This window comes from Idiotropiscis lumnitzeri, chromosome 2 (genome assembly GCF_059441095.1).
Source record: "Idiotropiscis lumnitzeri isolate Australia: NSW breed Sydney's pygmy pipehorse chromosome 2, RoL_Ilum_1.0, whole genome shotgun sequence".
NCBI lineage: Eukaryota > Metazoa > Chordata > Actinopteri > Syngnathiformes > Syngnathidae > Idiotropiscis > Idiotropiscis lumnitzeri.
This window is the reverse complement of record NC_142392.1, coordinates 34,570,569-34,593,733: the sequence shown is the minus strand read 5'-3', so window position 1 is coordinate 34,593,733 and position 23,165 is coordinate 34,570,569. Positions and strand designations below refer to the sequence as shown.

The 23,165-nt window shown below is 41.5% G+C and overlaps 1 protein-coding gene and 1 pseudogene across 1 annotated transcript; one reads left to right on the top strand and one right to left on the bottom strand.

Moving 5' to 3' along the window:
• LOC148342387 (uncharacterized) overlaps nucleotides 1–23,165 on the bottom strand; it is a 76,608-nt pseudogene that overhangs the window by 25,268 nt on the left and 28,175 nt on the right.
• LOC148342388 (uncharacterized) lies at nucleotides 104–20,469 on the top strand. The gene is made up of 5 exons (XM_088286079.1): nucleotides 104–161; nucleotides 4,445–4,906; nucleotides 5,466–5,472; nucleotides 14,597–15,167; nucleotides 20,434–20,469. Exons 1-5 carry the CDS (start codon nucleotides 104–106, stop codon nucleotides 20,467–20,469), a joined length of 1,134 nt encoding a protein of 377 aa, XP_088142205.1.

The window sequence follows — 23,165 nt, the reverse complement described above, 5'->3', positions numbered from 1 at the left end:
GGAAAACTGTCTCGTGTCCGAGATCTTACATTGTGGAAACAAAGGATGGACAAAGAGTGAGGGGGAACTGGAGGAGTCTTCTGAAGGTTCCCGAGGACTAGTGATGGGTCCAGCGACACTGAGGCGACGATGTGTGCGCCGAGCTTCCAGGGCAAACCCGTGTCAGTGAGCGTACTGCTTTAAGAAAGTCACGTGACCACTATCAGAACCGTGTCGACACAGCGGTCGCGCACCAAACTGTGTTTATAAGGAAGCGCATCTGTCAACAGGATGCACGCTCAAAACAAGCATCGAGTTATTGGTGCGTTACTCTGCGTTAAATATCCGCAAGATGGAAGACGTCACTGGTAAACGCAAGTTTTCTGCCTTGTGCGCACTCAGAGGTGCAGCGCTATATGTCAGCAGGACACGTTGCACGTATGGAAGACCCGCTCTTTCCTGGAAGTCCATGGAGGCAACGTTCCCTCACCTATTTATATTAGCCACACAGGCGTTGTGCACACCGGCCTCTTCAGTGCCTTGTGGGAGGATCTTCTCAAAGGCGGGGGAAATTGCCTAAAAAAAAAAAGATATAAATAGACTGAATAACAAAACGCTGGAGAAACTATTTTTTTTAATAAAAATCTTGAATTACAATGAGTCCATTGTCATTCACAACACTTTTACTTAGGCATTCAGACAGATGTTCACTTAATTTATCAACTGCGTCTCGAATATCAACGATTTTTTTTTATGAAAGTATGTATATGTAAAAATAATGTGAATGGAAATGCCAAATCAATGGAATTGGATAAAATTAGTTTGACAGATCAGAGTCTGATGACCCTGTCAAAATTTTCCTGCAAGTCCACCAGGTGTCAGTATTCAGCAACACAGTGTCAACACAGTGTCAATACAGTGTGTCACTGTGTCAAAACGATACAGGATGCCTCATCTACCCATCACTACCGAGGACTGCAAGAAATCTTCTGATAAGGCTGAGGCTGCAAAGCAGGCGGATACATCGAAGGAGCACAGACCTCAACCACCAGCAATTTCTGGGATTACTGAACCTCTTCGAAGATCAACAAGAGTTAGACGACAACCGGACAGGCTGATTGAAAATGTTTAATGTTGTGTTATTGTTGCTAAAATGGTTGTAGAGCTGCTTGTTGTCATAAAAAAATGGGTAGATATTGATCAGAAGTGAAAATAATTGATAATAAAACAAAATTGTTTAACGTTTGAAAGGGAGATGTAATGATAGCAGTTATATCATTAGTCACTAGTTAGCAGTATTGCCTGACGTGTGTTTGGTTACCAGACGAACTCGTGTGTACACACATAGACGAGAATGCAAGTCAATAACTAAAGAGACACAAGCTTGCAGCATCACTGGACCTGCGTGACTTCTTAAGATAGAAGACAAAACTTTACAGTAACCATTAAAAAAAACGGATAGTCACCATAATTTTTTTTTTTTTAAAACGTATCGTAAACATACTAAAGCTGTTGCTTTATGTTATTTACAAAGAATTTTTGTTTAAAATCCCCCTGGCTCTTCTTTTTGTCTTTTCTATATTATGTATGAATTAATAACTGTGTTTGGTTGTTAATGTTAATAAAGGTTTTTTTTTTTACAAAAAACGTATGAGTAAATATTTATCATCTCTTCAATATTTGCACCATAGAGTACTGAGTTTTGAGATCCTTACGATAATAGTTCTCAAAATTATATTTCTTGTCAATTTAGCTTAGTTAAGGGATATTTTATTGACAATCTAACATCAATCTACAAAGACAGAAAACAAATTGGTGGTGGGGAGGCGCGAATCTTTTACTTCTTGGTAGGGGCGGGCGTGAAATAATTGAGAAGCACTACGAGTATATGCAGACATTATATTCATACAATCTTGCAGCCCGAGTGAACCACAGCATTGTTGCAAGTTCGGTAGGAGAAACGTAAACGTCCCACTGTTGTTCCAGCAGCGGCTACTCGGGGCATAGGCGGAAGTGACGTAAGAGCTGACGCGCCAATGTGGCGTTAATTTGTTTTTTTTTTATCAACCGAAATAAAATATTATATAAAATATATATTAAACTAGAACAGCCAGGGTCAAAAACAAGCGCAGAGGCAAAGAAATATATTTGAAAAATTCGTGCTTAAAGCATGACGTCATTAGCAAGCGCGCAGCTTCCGAAGGCCCGTCCACACCGGAACAAAAACACCCACCGCTAAATTCTTCTGATTTAGTGTGGAACTGACTGTAATTTTCTCAAAGGATGTCCAGTGCTACTCCAAAGGACGTCGACATAATTCATTAAGTCTTTGTGTCCCGATAACCTCATCTTTGCGCGTTTATGCTTTTCGGTGTAGTTAGCTTAGCTTGTTAGCTAGCTAGCCGCTAACGAAAAGATGCACATGACTCATCGCCAAGCAGAGATCAAGTGCGGATTTGTTGAGATTGACGTTTGAAAATGTGTGCAAGAACGACGCCCAAGTACAAAGAGGAACTTTGTGGAATAAAAGAAGAAGAGAACGAACAACATCTTCAACTGCTGGACGAAGGTTGCAACCAGCTTCGTGTTGTGCCACTCAAAGCAGGTTTGTACACGTTTTACTCTCATTTGCTTTGTCAAGAACATTGCATGCATCACAACAATAAGTTGTTTGGGGAAATGCGTTCAAGGTTATTGCCGTTTTTTTTAAATATTGCTTGTCGGCTTGCTAAATATTTGTTTATGCCAAATTAAATCAGTGCAGAAAATAAATGCCAAAGAATAACCAATAGTGGGGGGTGAACTCCATGTTTTTTTTCTCAGTTTAAAATTCAAACTGATTATTTAAGATTTTACATTTTCTGGTTTTTATATCTTGTTCAAGCAATGACTTAGGGAAGGAATTCTGCCTGACTCTAAAAAATGTGCACACTGCGGCGAAAACATCAATGGCGGTTGATCAATTTTAGTGGATAAAACGCAAAATATTACGTTAAAAAAAAACTAGTACGTATTGGTCTTATTTATTTATTAACTTTTTACTGGATTGGTCGGGTGACAGTCAATGGACCTCGGGTGTGTAGTTTCACCCCATCCAAACATTTCAAATACATTGAATGCATCCATCCAGGGTTGCACGGATCTCATCAGTGAACAAGCGCATGCTGCAAGGAATGCATCTGCATCTTTGTCTTACTATGGGCTTAAAAAGGCTGAACGTCACAAACCCCTTTTCCACCAACAAGTCCAGGAACATTTAGTTCCTGGTAATAAAGTTCCTGTGGCCCAGGTGGTTTGCATCTCCCCCACAACTCATAGTTCTTGATAATTTATGCAAATGACAATGATGATGTATCAGTGCGAGGTCTTGTGTTACTTTGTTACTCATTATTGACATTCTATGGCTGTTCAGCATCATTGCAGTTACAAAATAATTCAGTGAACTCTTAAAATATTATGGTGTATCTTAGTCTAATTTTAATTCATATTGGATAACTTTTAAATATACATTATTCAAATATGTCAACATGAAAGTCAGAGTGAAAGTGTTGTTGCTTAATTTATGTGTAGGGATTTTGATTCTTCACACGTAATTTTGTTTAAAAATGTATTTAGAAACAGAAATTTAACAAAAAATCAAAAGGGGAATGTTGGAACGTACTAGCAGGCTAAATGTCATTTTGGGAAAAAACAAAAAAACAAACATAAATCATGCAATAAATAGCGACTATGATGCCAGGGCCCCTTTAATTCTTTTAGGCATACAGATTAGAATGGAAGCAAAAAGTACCCACGATGAAACCATCTCTGAATGCAAAATGAAAAATTTGTAAACATATTTCACTTGAAGGATTTCTATTCTATTAATGACATAATGTTGCGATGGCCCCCAGTGGTCTGCATCAATATGTTCGGGTCCCACAACAGGTGTTCATCAGACGCACACAATAGCCTGTGTGTGCTAACTTCAGATCGCTTCCAGAAACGTCTGTGACTATGTCAGGAATGAAATTGGGCATCGGCCGCAACGTGCTTCCTTTTTAAATGCTCGTTTATCACAGCTGTGCTGGTAGAAAAGGGAGGTTTACATCGTAGGACGTAATTTTGTGAAATGCCCCCATGGTCCGGTCCAAGTTGGGGTCGCACGCATTGCTCCGTGTGCGGCAGGAACAAGTCAAGGTAGCACGTTAGAAAATAGGACAGTCGCCGCATGAGCTTTGACATGACCAAACCAAATTTGTCTTTTTGTGTCCTGCAGACGTCAGTGAAAACGATCTCCGTTCTGTGAAAGAGGAGCCAGACTTGACTCACATCAAAAAGGAGGAGGAGGAGGAGGAGGAGATCAACAAGTCACCAGTGAACGTTGTGCCAATAAAGACTGAAGATGTAAACAAGGATGAGAGTGAGGACAACAGAGGGGCGGAGCCTACAAGCAGCAGTTCAAGTCATCACGTGACAACAGAAGGTGATGAAGACCACTGGGGGCCATCACAAGCACATAGTGAGGACACATTATCAGACGCTCATGACAATGATGATGATACTAATGATGATGATAATGGGCAAGCTAAAGGTGAAAGGGCATGTCACACTGACTCATTAACTTCAAAGCTGTCTTTAAAACCGCACACAAGAACACACAGTGGAGAAAAACAGTTTTTTTGCTCGGTTTGTGGCAAAAGCTTCCTGCATAAGTCAATGTTAACGATCCACACAAGAACACACAGTGGAGATAAACCTTTTTCATGCTCAGTTTGTGGAAAATGCTTCTCCCAAAAGGGAAATTTAAAAGAACACACAAGAACACACACTGGAGAAAAACCTTTTTCCTGCTCAGTTTGTGGCAAAAGCTTCTCTGGAAAGTCTAATTTAAGAAAACACACAACAATACATAGTGGAGAAAAACCTTTTTCTTGCTCAGTTTGTGGTAAAAGCTTTTCTCTAAAGTCACGATTAACAGAACATACAAAAACACACACTGCACCTCTTTCTTGCTTAGTTTGTGGTAAAAGCTTCTCCCAAAAGCCGCATTTAACAAGCCACACAAGAACACACAGTGGAGAAAAACCTTTTTCCTGCTCAGTTTGTGGAAAATGCTTCTCTGAAAAGTCTACTTTAATCAAACACATAACAACACATAGTGGTGGCAAGCCATTCAGTTGCAGCGTTTGTGCTAAAAAATTCGCCACTAAACGGCTTGCTGAGAGACACGATTGTGATGGTGAGAATATAGGGCTGGGCGATATGACCTAAAATCAATATCGCGATAAATTGGGCAATTTTACCTTGATAACGATAAATGCACGATAAATTCCCCCTGAGGACCAAAATCAAAATAAATGCAGGAAATGCATATTAACTGATTTTTTTATTGGCCAACTAGTTCACATTACTTTCAATGAAAAATAAAAGTACAAAAATCATTTGTATAAACATTCCAAATAGCTTGCTTTGCATGATTTGATCAATGTCACAAAGAACAGGAGAAAAAGGGTACCTCTCACAAAATCTTTTTCTGCAAATATATTGTGCCGAGATGCTGTAATTCCATTTGCAAAGGCCTAGATTTGTGTAAAGGTATCTTGTAAACAATCTAAATAATGCCATGTGCAAAGGCTCTAGTCGCCTGTAAACAAAAGGCTAAATAAAATGAAAAAAATGTCAATGTAATGCCAATGCCAAATAAACGCGTGTGGTTCATCAGGAAAATGCCGTCTCGAGTGGTGCGCAGTCGCCACTTGTCATCTATGTAATGCACATTCAGGCTCAAACAGGGATCCATGTTGCGACTCGACCACAAGTCGGATGTGGATGCAAAATGCTTGACATGTCTCCCGTCCCGATGTTGTCCATATCGGAAGTCCTGTTTGCGGCAAATATTTTCGTACCTCTTGTCGGCTACTTTCATGAGGCGTTTCAATCCTGTGCGCTCCACTGTAACTAGAGGAGCTAAATCTTTCGAGCTATGTGCTCGGCTATCGCGTCCACCACCGAGACGTTCTCTCGAATGGTGTCGCCTCCGTTATGGGCTGTTGTCACTTGTCCAAACTTGCTCCTCACTTTGAACTTTTAGCACAAGCTCCAAGTCAACAGCATGGTTGTGTTGTGGGTGGTGAAAAAGAAAAGGTTCGACGCGCTGTTTTGGTGCTTACGACGCACTTTGTAGTTCGTGTTCTTTTGCTTAAACATCGTCTTTATAGAACCCTAAACATTTCCGAACGACAGATGTCGAATTTCTTTTCGGGACAAGCGCGACAGGAACAATTTCAACTAACGTTACTTCGTCTTCAGCCGTGTCAGCTGCTTCTAGATTTGAATCGACAGCTACGACCGCGTCGTCAGTTTTCTTTCTTGTTCAGCTGGGTGGAGTCACATGACTACAGCCGCTCAAGCCGTCTTTCAGGGGCATGAACATAGCTGCAGACTAAAAGGACTTCTTTTTTTTTTTAAACACCGAATTAACCGACACGGGCAAAATGATTTTATTAAATTTCGATCACGGTAAATTTTCGTTTTATTGCCCAGCCCTACGAGAATAGCAGCGATCCTTGAAGCTTAAAAAGACAAAAAAAAAAACCTGAAGGAACTGACTCTTCGTGGTAAGATGTAAATGTGATTTAGAAAATATGATATATTGAATTTTCAAAGCTTTTTTATTGACATTAAGCCAATGTGATCAGTGTCAGAAGAACCATTGTGTCTGAGTGATGATGATTTTTTTTTGTGTGTTTACATCGAACATGTAAATGAAATTAATTGCCTTTGCCTGGAACAACATTTGTTAACATTATGCTTTTCAGTCGTCTTTTTAATCGTATTTAATGGAAAAGGTGTGAGAAGAAACTGTTCTTATGAAATCGGTATCTTCCACAATCATCAATAAAATCACTTGTTCCACTTGCTCAACTGGCCTTCATTACCCTGTGTGAAAAGGTGAAAAACTGATCGAGAAGTTGAACGATAAAAAGAACAAGAAAGACAAACGCAAGTAGTTTCAGTTTCTCTCAAAGGTTTTGGAATGTCAGGAGTTGGCAACTTGATGGCGACTGGAGTCACCACGGAGGAGATGATCCACATCACGCAGTTTGTTGCTGCTGTTGTCTTAATTGAACCCCGCAGGCCACCCGCCAGCGTCCCTGAATTTCACCGTCGGATCGTCAGCTATCCCACGTCTGACCCCAGATTGTTGTGGAATTTTCAGCAGTTAGGGAAGATCAATGAGATAGTCTGGAAAATAAATTGTCTTTTGAGTCAGTCTGCAGAGTGATCTCAATGGGAGAAGTGCGTGGGAAGATACTGACGCACACAGGAAGATGAAGATTTATTTGACAGGAACTGTGTAATCTTAAAACAAAAAGATACCTTTTCTGCGTTGAGCCTACTTATCAGTCAAGGTCGTGTTGTTTTGGCTTCACAAAGAATCCTCTCGTACAAGAACCGAAAAGCACTTTCTTCAAAAGCAGTTGGCCACAATAAATAACAAAAACCTTACTTGCTAAATAATTTTCCATAATATTAAGATTGAACAAAATAGTGACACAAATATTGAAAAAGTAAACAATGTCACGATTAAACATTGAATACTAAATTATTACTAAAACAGTTCAATGAATCTTGAAATAAATAATGAATCACCGTAGTTTAATGAATACTGAAACGAATAATGAAATATTTAAGTTAGTTAAGTTGTGAACACTGAAACCATTTTTTAAGACTCTAACATTTAGAGAATAAAACAGTGATGTATTTTAATTTAAAATTCGCAACCACGTCGCTGGCGAAAAACCCTGTAAAAAGGCAAATATGTTGACATAAAGTTTCACTTTATCATGTCAACTGTTAATAATAGAGAAATACATTTGGAATACTGTCCAACCAACAACATGGTGTCAGATGTGAAAACAAAACCAGCAACAAAAGTAAAATTCAATACATCTCTCAAGTTCGTATTTGGGAACTAAAATGTTTGTTCATGTGCATCTTAGGTTTTTCTGTATGTTTAGAAGAAGATAACAATGATTTGCATCGCAAATGGCGACATCTGTCGGTAAGTTGGTGACAGTGCTCCACACAGCCAGCAGCCAATCATATCACAGCGGGGTGTGTCCTGTTCTTCCGCCTTCGTGAGGAACAGGAAATCCTTTCAGTGGGACTTTGAAAAACGATGCCATCTTTCTTTCATCTCGTCGAACAAAGAGAAGCACACGAGTTATCGCCAAGCAAAGACCAAGTGCGGATTTGTTGAGATTGGCGTTTGAAAATGTGTGCTAGAACGACACCCAAGTACAAAGAGGAACTTTGTGGAATAAAAGAAGAGAACGAGTAACATCTTCAACTGCTGGACGAAGTTTGCAACCAGCCTCATGTTGTGCTACACAAAGCAGGTTTGTACACTTCTTACTCTCATTTGCTCTGTAAAGAACGACTTTCTATCGTTAAAAATATGCATCACAACATTAAGTTGTTTGGGGAAATGCGTTCAAGGTTATTGCCGTTTTATTTTTAAATATTGCCTTTTACTTGCCGGTTTGCTGAACATTTGTTTATGCCAAATGAATTCAGTGCAGAAAATGGATGCCAAAGAATAACCATTAGTGGGGGGTAAACTCCGTGTTCCCCCCCCCCATTTTAAAATTCGAACTGATTATTTAACATTTTACATATTCCGGTATTTATATGTTGCTAAAGAAATTAAGTTTGTCATGTCATCATGTTTCAAAACTATGCTGACAGATGTAGTGTATTTTTATATCCACACTGATAAAAATTTTGGGGCTGATCTACTTAGAAAATGTAAGGTAACCTTTTGCATCACACATTTATGTTTATAAAGCAAGGACAGTGCTTTTTTCATCTACTTAATTTCTTGTGCATAAGAAATCGGTTTTGTAAAGTCTACTTAATTTTACATGTCAAGTTAGTTTCAATTTTGCAAGTGAAGTCAACTTAATTCTGCAAGTTTGTTAACTACATTACTTCAGTAAATGCAACCTAACTATTCAAGTTAACTTGCTTGCAAAGTTAAGTAGACTTTACTTGCGAAAATAAAACTAACCTGACTTGCAAAGTTAAGTGGATTTTACTTGCAAATCTAATTTCTTCCACACAAGAAATGAAGTAGCCTTTACAAAACAATCCTTGCACTATCTACATAAAAATGTGATGCAAAAAGTTACCTTACATTTAGTAAGTAGATCAAGCACACCATTTTGTGTCATGCTGGGTCTACTTTAAATATTAAGTATGTGACACCTGTTGGACAATCATCCACTGATCACTCAAAATATGTTTCCAAGGCCAAGGGTCAACATGACTATGAATGAATTCCAACAACTGATTAATCAAATAATTGGTAACAATTAAATTATAAACTATTTTTGTAAAGGACAAACAGGCAATCATTAGTTGCGGCCCCAACACTACACCATGAACAACATGTGTCAAACCATGCATGTATAATTTTGTGACTTAATTCAAAACAAAACTTGGAATTTCTTGAGTTTATATAAGCATATTTATTTGACAAGAAAATATTTTTTGTTATGAACAGTGAGGGTGAAGGTAAGACGTGGCAAAGTTAAATACATTGAAAGGACATGTTCATTCATAATCAATGTTTGTCTCAAAAATTAACTCACCTAATATCCGTTCATCTAACACCAACCAAACATCCATCCTATGCTTGTGGACGTTTTTATTAAATTCTGTTAAAAATAATTATAATTTTGTCACCATTTAAATAGAGAAATCTAAGATCATAAAAGGATGAATGCATGTTCCGTGGAATGTGATTTGTCAACACGGAAAAGCTCTGAGTGATGAAAACGTTCAGATATGGTTAAGGAACAGGTCTCTTTGATGGCAAAAGTCTGACTATGGTAAACAATTGATAATTAGACCTCAATGAAGTGATTGTGCAGTTGAAAAAGTTCATATATTGACTGTGAAAAGCGAAAGTGAGAAACTAGAATTAACTATTTGGCAAACACGAGAACGTATTCAGTCTCGAGGAAGACTGAATGCAGTAAAATTGCAATAAGAAGAACAATAAACCAGCCCAGAGTGTTACAATGTCCTGGAAACAAAAGTTTGGGATTGGGAACGACTATTGTGAGGATCTCGAAACTGCGAATATTGATGGGATGATAAATATTTACTACACGTTTTTGTTTATTTTTTTTTACTTTATTAACATGAACAAACCAAACAGTTATTAATACGTACATAATATAGAAAAGACAAAAAGAGCCAGGGGGATTTCAAACCAAAATTCTATATAAATAACAAAGCAACAGTTTTAATATGTTGACGATACATTTTTTTTTTATGTTCACAATCTGATTGACGTTGAACCGCTTCGTTGTGATGACGTCAGCCATTTCCGTGTTCCAGCCTGAGAGCGTCTGCTAAATTGCTAACGTAGCCATCGTCTTATTTTGTTCGGATACGTAATGGTTGCAATACAACATTTCTGTTCATAGCTGCTGGCTCTCCGCCCGAGCGCGGTTTGAGTCAGACTTCTTTTAAAAGTTGAGCGTCCATCGAAGCAATTAATTTTAGCGATTAGCGCGCTTAGCGTCTTCTTGCTCGCTCTGCTGCGGCGCAAGATAGCTTGGCGCGGGGCATTTAAGGAGCGGCGAAAGAAATCACTTCCGGGTCAACGAGCGACGGGGCGACGCTTTTTTTTTTTGTTAATCAGGACTGGGCGACACGTTTTTTTTAAAACCAGTACTGCGTAAACTCTGGGCACAAATAGCTTTGACGAGCTCAAACTCGCATTGTCTGAGATCGCCTTTTTCGGTCCCAAAACCATGCAAAAAAGCATGTTCGCCAGGGTCCCACGCGCCCCCCTCAGCATCACACCGCGCCCCACTATTTGAGAATCACTGTATTAGTTAGTTAGTTAGTTGGCTGCCAGGATGGCCGAGTGGTCTAAGGCGCCGCGTTCAGGATCCAGTCTCCCCAGGAGGCCTGGGTTCGAATCTCGAATTTCCCCATTGTGGGACTAATAAAGGGAATATTATTATTATTATTATTATTAAAAAAGAATAGCTAAATTATAGTTGATGTGTTCATGAGGATTGAATATGAATCATAAACAGAAGACAAAACCAATTGGCATTGGCATTTGTAAAATATGATGAGGGATTAAGTTAGTGAGCTCTTATGGGAGACGGGGCGAGACGCGAATGGATTGAAGCTTCCGCCAGTGACCCGTCCAATAGTGTCACCACCACACAGCTGTGCCGGGTGGCCGTCCTCGAGGGCGTGCGCCTCCCAGTTACTGACATCATGCGAAACAGTCCGTCAATGAGAAACTGCGAATCAGTATGAGTAGAACCCCCGTTTTTGCATCGATGAAAGAAAATATTGTATTGGATGTAGAAAAAGAATTGTTACACTTGCAGGTTCAGGGGGCCAAGAGTGCTAATTCACCAGGAAAGGAAAAAAATAAAATAAAACAGCGGAAGCAGCTAATGCAGCAGCCGACGCATGCAGCTCCCATTGCGTGTGCTCTTTCAGTTTCCGCTGCTCCTGGGCCAGGTTCTGGTGACGCAGTGCCATAGCAGGTTTGTTGTCCGCACCGGCTGGTCAACAAGGTCACGTAACCAGGGTTCGCGGTTAACTTTAAAAACTGCTTGCCCATAGGGCAAGTGCCACTAAAATTTGCCTTGCCCGAGTGGCCAAATTACTTGCCCGACTTGGGCAAGTGACAATTTTTTTTCTCTAAGAATAAAATGTTTATGGTTGTAAAATGTGCGCCACAAATGTAAATAAACATATAATCTGATAAGCATAAATTAATCTTGTTTTCATCATCAACCATGAAACCCTACTCACAACAGCATGAAAATGTTAATTGTAGTTTTAATAATTAACAAATCTGCATGTTAATAATTAACAAATCTGCATGTTAAATTGGGAAAATGATATTACAGCAATCCAGATTATCAATTTTAAATCCAGGAGAGTTTATTAATTGAGGAATCACATGAGTAAATTATGAGTGTGGGAAATTTGTGTATTCCTTTAAGACCAGTGCCTGTGGCGCTGCCTCCATAAATTTCATAGCATAAACAGAACACATGTCAGGTCACATCATGGAGCTAATGAATTAACAGCCAATAATCAAATATTGCTCCCTTCCTTACTCACAACTGAATTGTCTACTTAAAAATATTCGAGCTATTTTAGTCATGTCAGAGGAATCCGAAATGTTTGGATTTGAACGAACTCGTCGCTACTTGTAAACATGCGCAGAAGGTAAGAAAACTTCCGGCTGTCAATTTTCGGCCGAAATATCGTAGGTTTTTGTTGTGTTTTTCAAACTTCAAATGAGGATGCAACTACAGAGAGTTCCAATACTGGGGGATTTATTGACGTCCACTTCAACTCGACATTCACTGAACTAACTGATCCCTGTAGCGCCCGCCCATTGCCCCCGATAAGGCCAATGGACCATACCACAACATAAGGGGGTGTCTGGGTTAAACCATCACCATACAGTGCACACAAACAGATCACACCACAGTTTCCGTCGAAATTAAAGATATTTGGCTGCTTTAAAAAATGCTTGCCCGGTCGGGTAAGTTGCCCATAATTTTATCTTGCACGTGGCCAAATTTCACTTGCCCCGGGCAAACGGGAAGCTGTTAACCGCGAACCCTGTGTCGGTTTGCCGAACATTTGTTTATGCCAAATGAAATAAGTGCAGAAAATAAATGCCAAAGAATAACCAATAGTGGGGGGTGAACTCCATGTTTTCCCAGTATAAAATTTGAACTGATTATTTAACACATTTTCTGGTTTTTATATCTTGTTCAAGCAATTCCTTACGGAAGGAATTCTGCCCGACTCTAAAAAATGTACACACTGCGGCGAAACATCAATGGCAATTGATCAATTTTAGTGAATAAAACTAAGAATATAAATTTTTTAAAAAGATATCAAGTGCGTATTGGTCTTATTTATGAACTTTGTACTGGCTTGGTCGGGTGAGAGTCAATGAACCTCGGGTGGCTCTGCACTGTTCTGTGCACGTGTGCATAGTTTCACCTCATCCAAACATTTAAAATGCATTGAATGCATCCATCCAGGGTTGCACGGATCTCATCAGTGAACAAGCGCATGGTTCAAGGAATGCATCTGCATCTTTGGCTGACTATGGGCTTAAAAAGGGAGAACGTCACAACCCCCTTTTCTACCAACAAGGCCAGGAACATTTAGTTCCTGGTCATAAAGTTCCTGTGGCCCAGGTGGTTTGCATCTCCCCCGCAACTCATAGTTCCTGGTAATTTATGCAAATGACAATGTTGTGTTACTTTGTTACTCATTACTGACACCCTATGGCTAAGCATCATTGCAGTTCCAAAATAATTCAGTGAACTCTTAAAATATTATGGTGTATCTTCGTCGAATTTGAATACATATTGGATAACTTTAAAATATACAGTCATTATTCAAATATGTCAACACGAAAGTCAGAGTGAAAGTGTTGTTGCTTAATTTATGTGGAGGGGTTTTGACTCTTCGAACGTTAATTTTGTTTTAAAATGTATTTAAAAACAGAAATTTTATAAAAAAGGAAAAAGGGGAATGTCGGAACGTACTCGCAGGCTAAATGTCATTTTGGGCAAAAAAAACCCCCAAACGTAAATCATGCAATAAATAGCGACTCTGATGCCAGGGCCCCTTTAATTCTTTTAGGGATCCAGATTATAATGGAAGCAAAAATACCCACGATGAAACTATCTCTAAATGCAAAATGAAAAACTTGTAAACATATTTTACTTGAAGGATTCCTATTCTATCAATGACATTATGTTGCGATGGCTCCCAGTGGTCTGCATCAATATGTTCGGGTCTCACAACAGGCGTTCCATCAGACGCACACAATAGCCTGTGTGTGCTAACTTCAGCTCGCTTCCAGAAACGTCTGTGACTATGTCAGGAATTAAATCGGGCATCAGCCGGAACGTGCTTCTTTTTTAAATGCTCGTTTATCACAGCTGTGCTGCTAGGAAAGGGAGGTTTACATCGTAGAACGTAATTTTGTGAAATGTCCCCATGGTCCGGTCCAAGTTGGGGTCGCACGCATTGCTCCGTGTGCGGCAGGCATAAGTCAAGGTAGCACGGTAGAAACAATATAAGACAAAGTCGGCGCATGAGGTTTGACTTGACCAAACCAAATTTGTGTTTGTCTTTTTGTGTCCTGCAGACGTCTGTGAAAACAATCTCCGTTCTGTGAAAGAGGAGCCAGACTTGACTCATATCAAAAAGGAGGAGGAGGAGGAGCAGATCAACAAGTCACCAGTGAACGTTGTCCCTATAAAGACTGAAGATGGAAACAAGGATGAGAGTGAGGACAACAGAGGGGCGGAGCCTCCAAGCAGCAGTTCAAATCACCACGTGACAAAAGGTGACGAAGACCACTGGGGGCCATCACAAGCACAAAATGAGGACACATTATCAGGCGCTCGTGACGATGATGATGATAATGAGCAAACTAAAGGTGAAAGGGCATGTCACACTGACTCATTATCTTCAAAGTTGTCTTTAAAACTGCACAAAAAAACAGTGGAGAAAAAACATTTTCCTGCTCAGTTTGTGGCAATAGTTTCTCTCAAAAGTCAAGTTTAAAAACGCACACAAGAACACACACTGGAGAAAAACCTTTTTCTTGCTCAGTTTGTGGCAAGAGTTTCTCTCAAAAGTCGCATTTAACAAACCACACAAGAACACACAGTGGAGAAAAAACATTTTCCTGCTCAGTTTGTGGCAAGAGTTTCTCTCAAAAGTCAGGTTTAAAAACGCACACAAGAACACACACTGGAGAAAAACCTTTTTCTTGCTCAGTTTGTGGCAAGAGTTTCTCTCAAAAGTCGCATTTAACAAACCACACAAGAACACACAGTGGAGAAAAACCTTTTTCCTGCTCAGTTTGTGGCAAGAGTTTCTCTCAAAAGTCAAATTTAACAAAACATAGAAGAACACACACTGGAGAAAAACCTCTTTCCTGCTCAGTTTGTGGAAGATACTTCTCTAGAAAGTCAAATTTACAAATTCACACAAAAACACACTGTGGTGAAAAACCTTTTTCATGCTCAGTTTGTGGCAAAAGCTTCTCTGATATGTCAAGTTTGACAAGCCACACAAAGCACACTGGAGAAAACAATTTTTCTTGCTCAGTTTGTGGTAAAAGCTTCTCTCAAAACTCAACGTTAACAAGCCACGCAAGAACACACAGTGGAGACAAGACATTCAGTTGCAGCGTTTGTGCTAAAAGATTCGATCTGAAGCTGAAAAAAGGACAAAAAAACTGAAGGAACCGACTCTTTGCGGTAAGATGTGATTTTGAATAAAATATGATTAAATTGAAATTTGCAAAGCTTTTTTATTGACACTAAGCCAATGTGATCATTGCCAGACGAACCATTGTGTCTGAGTGATGATGATTTTTTTAGTTTTTATATCAACCATGTCATCATTTCATTATCCACACCGCTTATCCGGTACAGGGTCGCGGGAGGGTGCGGGAGCCTATCTCAGCTGACTCCGGGCGAAAGGCTCACTACACCCTGAACTGGTCACCAGCCAGTCACAGGGCAGACATAGACAGTGAGAACTGAGTGGGAACTGAACCCACGCTGCCTGCACACAACTCGGGCAAGTGTACCACTACACCATCAGTGGCTTTATATCAAACATTATAAATAAAATTAATTGCCTTTGCCTGGATCAACATTTGTTAAGATTATGCTTTTCAGTTGTCTTTTTAATCATACCTAATGGAAAAGGTGTGAGAAGAAACGGTGCTTATGAAATCGGTGCCTTCCACCATCATCAATAAAATCACTTGTTCCACTTGCTCAACTGGCCTTCATTACGCTGTGTGAAAAGGTGAAAAACTGAACTAGAAGTTGAACTTTAAATAGAACAAGAACGATAAATGCAAGTAGTCTAAGTTTCTCTCAAAGATTTTGTTGAGATTGTCAGGGGAGGGATTTCACTGGTCACCACACCATAGAGTCATGGTTTCAAATCAAAACCAAAAATATCTCTGAACAGCTTACAAGCAAACAATGAAACAAAGAAATAAAATTATCACAAAACATGCATCTCTCATGCCATTCATATCCTCATAAGAAATAAAAACAACACGAAAACAGTACTGATGCATTCCGGGAGCCTCAGCCAATCAGATGGCTGGTTAGAGAAATGTGAGTCGTGTGCTTTGGGTAGTGTGTTTTTATTTATATTTTTGCAGTCTGTTGTCTAAACCTGTGATGTATCTTGCTTGCAATAACATGAATGATAAGACAGACATCGTGTACAGCTGCCCTTTTGTCCCGCTTTCTCCTGCACCATCAGCCAAAGAACGTATTCACATAATGTTTATGTCACAGTCAATTTGAAGCATAGATGTCTCAGACTTTGGCCAGCAGTGTGTGCTAAAATGCCCTCTGAAACACCTCAAGGGGAACAAGCCCATGGTCGAGAGAGTTTCTCAGTCCATATAATTGGCGTGTCACATTACAAGGCGTCTCGTTTGTTTTGGGGAAGATTTAAGACTTTGAAGTGTGCCTTATGGTCGTGAAAATACGATACCCACGATGAAACTATCTCTATACAAAAAGAAATACTTGTAAACATATTTCACTTGAAGGATTTCTATTAATAATGATACTAATATTCCCTTTATTAGTCCCACAATGGGGAAATTCGAGATTCGAACCCAGGCCTCCTGGGGAGACTGGGTCCTGAACGCGGCGCCTTAGACCACTCGGCCATCCTGACACTCTATCAATGACATTATGTTGCGATGGCCCCCAGTGGCCCCCATTAATAAGTTAGGGTCCCACAACAGGTGTTCCATCAGACGCACACAATAGCCTGTGTGTGCTAACTTCAGCTTGCTTCCAGAAACGTCTGTGACTATGTCAGGAATGAAATCGGCATCAGCCGCAACATGCTTCCTTTTCAGATGCTCGTTTATCACAGCTGTGCTGGTAGAAAAGGGAGGTTTACATCGTAGGACGTAATTTTGTGAAATACCCCCATGGTCCGGTCCAAATCGGGGTCGCACGCATTGCTCCGTGTGCGGCAGGCACAAGTCAAGGTAGCACGGTAGAAACATTATAAGACAAAGTTGCCGCCTGAGGTTTGACTTGACCAAACAAAATGTGTGTTTGTCTTTGTGTCCTTCAGACGTCAGTGAAAACGATCTCCGTTCTGTGAAAGAGGAGCCAGACTTGACTCACATCAAAAAGGAGGAGGAGGAGGAGGAGATCAACAAGTCACCAGTGAATGTTGTCCCTATAAAGACTGAAGATGAAAACATGGGTGAGGGTGAGGACAACAGAGGGGCGGAGCCTCCAAGCAGCAGTTCAAGTCATCATGTGACAACAGAAGGTGATGAAGACCACTGGGGGCCATCACAAGCACATAATGAGGACACATTATCGGACGCTCATGACGATGATGATGATGATGATGATGGGCAAGCCGAGGGTGAAAGGGCATGTCACACTGACTCATTAACTTCAAAGTTGTCTTTAAAACCGCACACAAGAACACACAGTGGAGAAAAACCTTTTTTCTGCTCAGTTTGTGGCAAAAGCTTCTCTGGAAAGTTTAATTTAATAAAACACACAACAACACATAGTGGAGAAAAACCCTTTTCCTGCTCAGTTTGTGGCAAAGAATTCTCTCAAAAGGTACATTTAACAAGTCACACAAGAACACACAGTGGAGAAAAACCTTTTTTCTGCTCAGTTTGTGGAAAGAGTTTCTCTCGTAAGTCGCATTTGACAAGCCACACAAGAACACACACTGGTGAAAAACCCTTTTCCTGCTCAGTTTGCGGCAGAAGCTTCTCTCAAAATGCAACGTTAACAAAACACACAAGAACGCACACTGGAGAAAAACCCTTTTCGTGCTCTGTTTGTGGTAAAAGCTTCTCCCAAAATTCTCATTTAACAAGGCACGCAAGAACACACAGTGGAGAAAACCCGTTTTTCTGCTCAGTTTGGAGGAAAAGTTTCTCTCAAAAGTCACGATTAACAGAACACACAAGAATACACGCTGCAAAAAAAACCTTTTCCTGCTCAGTTTGTGGAAAGAGTTTCTATCGTAAGTCGCATATAACAAGCCACACAAGAACACACAGTGGTGAAAAACCCTTTTCCTGCTCAGTTTGTGGAAAGAGTTTATTTCGTAAGTCGCATTTAACAAGCCACATAAGAACACACAGTGGAGAAAAACCTTTTTTCTGCTCAGTTTGTAGGAAAAGTTTCTCTCAAAAGTCACGATTAACAGAACATACAAGAATACACTCTGCAGAAAAACCCTTTTCCTGCTCAGTTTGTGGAAAGAGTTTCTATCGTAAGTCGCATATAACAAGCCACACAAGAACACACAGTGGTGAAAAACCCTTTTCCTGCTCAGTTTGCGGCAAAAGCTTCTCTCAAAATGCAACGTTAACAAAACACACAAGAACGCACACTGGAGAAAAACCCTTTTCGTGCTCAGTTTGTGGTAAAAGCTTCTCCCAAAATTCTCATTTAACAAGGCACGCAAGAACACACAGTGGAGAAAACCCTTTTTTCTGCTCGGTTTGGAGGAAAAGTTTCTCTCAAAAGTCACGATTAACAGAACACACAAGAATACACGCTGCAAAAAAACCCTTTTCCTGCTCAGTTTGTGGAAAGAGTTTATTTCGTAAGTCGCATTTAACAAGCCACATAAGAACACACAGTGGAGAAAAACCTTTTTTCTGCTCAGTTTGTAGGAAAGGTTTCTCTCAAAAGTCACGATTAACAGAACATACAAGAATACACTCTGTAGAAAAACCCTTTTCCTGCTCAGTTTGTGGAAAGAGTTTCTATCGTAAGTCGCATATAACAAGCCACACAAGAACACACAGTGGTGAAAAACCCTTTTCCTGCTCAGTTTGCGGCAAAAGCTTCTCTCAAAATGCAACGTTAACAAAACACACAAGAACGCACACTGGAGAAAAACCCTTTTCGTGCTCAGCTTGTGGTAAAAGCTTCTCCCAAAATTCTCATTTAACAAGGCACGCAAGAACACACAGTGGAGAAAACCCTTTTTTCTGCTCAGTTTGGAGGAAAAGTTTCTCTCAAAAGTCACGATTAACAGAACACACAAGAATACACGCTGCAAAAAACCCTTTTCCTGCTCAGTTTGTGGAAAGAGTTTCACATTTAACGAGCCACACAACAACACACACTGGAGACAAGCCATTCAGTTGCAGCGTTTGTGATAAAAAATTATTTTCTAAAAAGGGTGCTGAGAGACACAATTGTGCTGGTGAGAATTGCAGCGATCCTTGAAGCTTAAAAAAAGACAACAAAAAACTGAAGGAACTGACTCTTTGTGGTAAGATGTAAATGTGATTTTGAATAAAATATTATAAATTTAATTTTGCAAAGCTCTTTTATTGACACTAAGCCAATGTGATCAGCGCCAGAAGAACCAACGTGTCTGAGTGATAATTAGTTTTTTTTGTTTTCATATCAAACATTATCAATGAAATTAATTACCTTTGCCTAGAACAGGGGTCTCAATCTCGCGGCATGATAGTTTGCGGCCCCCGCCTTATTATGAAAGTTTAATGTTCGTGCGGCCCGCGAATTTGATATGACTGGCACGTTACAGTGTTTTGTGCGGAGCTGAACGAACCTACCAATCACGGTGGAGTATATGGCTCTCGAGGGTGGGCTTGACGTAAGCAGAGAGTTACAGCAGCGAGTTCATTCGTGTGCTGGGATGAGACTGTGACTGGTGATGTTGAAGATGTGCGGACGGATTATAGCAGGTTATGGATGTAGAAATGGACTATAAAGTGAAACTGTATCACTCAAACAGATAGTTGTCAGGATATGATTAGACGTCTATGCGGGGTCGAATGATCCGCTCGCGACGTAGTTAATTCTCTGTGGGTTAATGCTGCACTTTCATTCATGGGATCCTCATCAAAAGGATATGCCATGTTCGTAATAGTAGTGAAAAGTGATGAACAATATTTTTTTTTTCATTAAAGACGACGGAACTACGGCAAAATTGGCCGGCTGTTTGATTGAATAAGGAAATGATTTCTCGTCTGTGCCTGTGAAAGCTGGCGGAGACGGACTCTGTTTCATTCATGAAACTTGGTCCCGACCAGTTTAGTGTCAGAGAGTCGCAGGGGCAGTTATCTGTTATTATGAAATAGGTTGTAGTTATCGTTATCTCTCTCTGTAAAAGTAGTCAAAATAAATGACAACAACGGTCCGTAAGCAGTTGCCTTTTTGCGCTCGCCATCCCGGTCCTTACCATAGAAACACCATGGCCTTCATGGGGAGCGTATCTATGTTCCCCGCTTTGTATGGGACCGGGGAATATAGGACCCTTATTCTAAATATAAGTCCGATGTTCCCCGCTTTTCCCCAAAAGGGTCCTTTGTTCCCCGCTTTCCGCCAAAAGCCTTGAAATTGTGTTGTATTTCATAATTAATCCTTACCTCCCGGCTAATCCTCATCTCCTCCTCCCACCCTCCCCCTCTGTCTCGCCACGAAATAATAAAAAATTCATGTTCAGAAGAAGATTGGGCTGCCAGGATGGCCGAGTGATCTAAGGCGCCGCGTTCAGGACCCAGTCTCCCCAGGAGGCCTGGGTTCGAATCTCGAATTTCCCCATTGTGGGACTAATAAAGGGAATATTATTATATTATTAAAGAACTCTTAATACAGACATTTGACTCATTATTATTATTATTATTATTATTATTGATTACTGATTAATTTGATTAATTCCTTATTTATTTTCTTATTAATTCCTTATTTATTTTTAAATCTTATTTTGTGTTAAAAAATAAAAATAAAGACATTTGAGAAGATTAGATATTTTTAATTTTTTTCTTGCGGAAAACCTGATGCGGCCCAGCCTCACCCAGAGTCTGCCTCTAGTGGCCCCCAGGTAAATTTAGTTTGAGACCCCTGGCCTAGAACAACATTTGTTAACATTATGCTTTTCAGTTGTCTTTTTAATCGTAGTTAATGGAAAAGGTGTGAGAAGAAACTGTGCTTACGAAATCGGTGCCTTCCACAATCATCAATAAAATCACTTGTTCCACTTGCTCAAGTTGCCTTCATTATCCATCCATCCATCCATTATCCGCCGCTTATCCGGGTCGGGTTGCGGTGCAGCAGGGAAGCCCAGACTTCCCGCTCCCCAGCCACATCTTCCAGCTCTGCCGGAGGGATGCCCAGGCGTTCCCAGGCCAGCCGGGAGACGTAGTCTCTCCAGCGTGTCCTGGGTCGTCCTCTGGGCCTCCTGCCGGTGGGACATGCCCGGAACACCTCACCAGGGAGGCATCCAGGAGGCATCCTAAACAGATGCCCGAGCCACCTCATCTGGCTCCTCTCTACGTGGAGTGGGAGCGGCTCGACACTGAGACCCTCCCGGATGGCCGAGCTTCTCACCCTATCTCTAAGGTAGAGCCCAGACACCCTGCGGAGGAAACTCATTCCGGCCGCTTGTATCCGAGATCTTGTTCTTTCGGTCGCGACCCACAGCTCGTGACCATAGGTGAGGGTAGGAACGAAGATCGACCGGTAAATCAAGAGCTTCGCCTTTTGGCTCAGCTCCCTCTTCACCATGACAGACCGATACAGCGTCCGCATCACAGCGGCGGCTGCACCCATCCGCCTGTCGATCTCTCGCTCCATCCTCCCCTCACTCGTAAACAAGACCCCAAGATACTTAAACTCCTCCACTTGGGGCAGGATCTCCTCCCCAACCTGGGGAGGGCATTCCACCCTTTTCCGACTGAGAACCATGGTCTCAGATTTGGAGGCGCTGATCTTCATCCCAACCGCTTCACACTCAGCTGCGAACGGCTCCAATGAGAGTTGGCGATCACTGCTTGACGAAGCCAACAGTACCACATCATCTGCAAAAAGCAGAGATGAAATACTGAGTTCACCAAACCGGATCCCCTCATCGAAACGAATCCGACTTACTGCCGGCAATGCGGACCAAACTTTGACATCGGTGGTACAGGGACCCATCTGCCCGTATCAAGGGGCTCGGTACCCCGTACTCCCGAAGCACGCTCCACAGAACTCCCCGTGGGACACGGTTGAATGCCTTCTCCAAGTCCACGAAACACATGTAGACTGGTTGGGCAAACTCCCATGAACCCTCAAGGACCCCGTAGAGAGTGTAGAGCTGGTCCACTGTTTCACGGCCAGGATGAAAACCGCACTGCTCCTCTTGGATCTGAGCTTCAACCTCCCGACGGACCCTCCTCTCCAGTACCCCAGAGTAGACCTTACCAGGAGGCTGAGGAGTGTGATTCCTCTATAATTGGAACACACCCTCCGGTCCCCCTTCTTAAAAAGGGGGACCACCACCCCGGTCTGCCAATCCAGAGGCACTGTCCCCGATGTCCACACAATGTTGTAGAGGCGTGTCAACCATGACAGCCCCACAACATCCAGAGCCCTAAGGAACTCCGGGCGGATCTCATCCACCCCCGGGGCCTTTCCACCGAGGAGCTTGTTAACCACCTCGGTTACTTCAGCCCCTGAGATAGATGAGTCCACCACGGAGTCCTCAGGCTCTGCTTCCTCAATGGAAGGCGTGTCGGTACAATTGAGGAGGTCTTCGAAGTATTCTCCCCACCGACTCACAACGTCCCGAGTCGAGGTCAGCAGCACCCCATCTCCACTATAGTGTTGATGGTGCACTGCTTCCCTCTCCTGAGATGACGGATGGTGGACCAGAATTTCTTCGAAGCCGTCTGGAAGTCGTTTTCCATGGCCTCACCGAACTCCTCCCACGCCCGAGTTTTTGCTTCGGCAACCACCGAAGCTGTATTCCGCTTGGCCAGTCGGTACCTGTCAGCTGCCTCCGGAGTCCCACAGGCCAGAAAGGCCCGAGAGGCCTCTTTCTTCAGCCTGACAGCATCCCTTACCGCCGGTGTCCACCAGCGCGTTCGGGGGTTGCCGCCATGACAGGCACTGACCACCTTATGTCCACAGCTTCCATCGGCTGCCTCAACAATGGAGGCACAAAACATGGTCCACTCATACTCAATGTCCCCCGCCTCCGCCGGTACGTTGTCAAAGTTCTGGTGGGAGTTGAAACTCTTTCTGACAGGGGATTCTGCCAAGCCTTCCCAG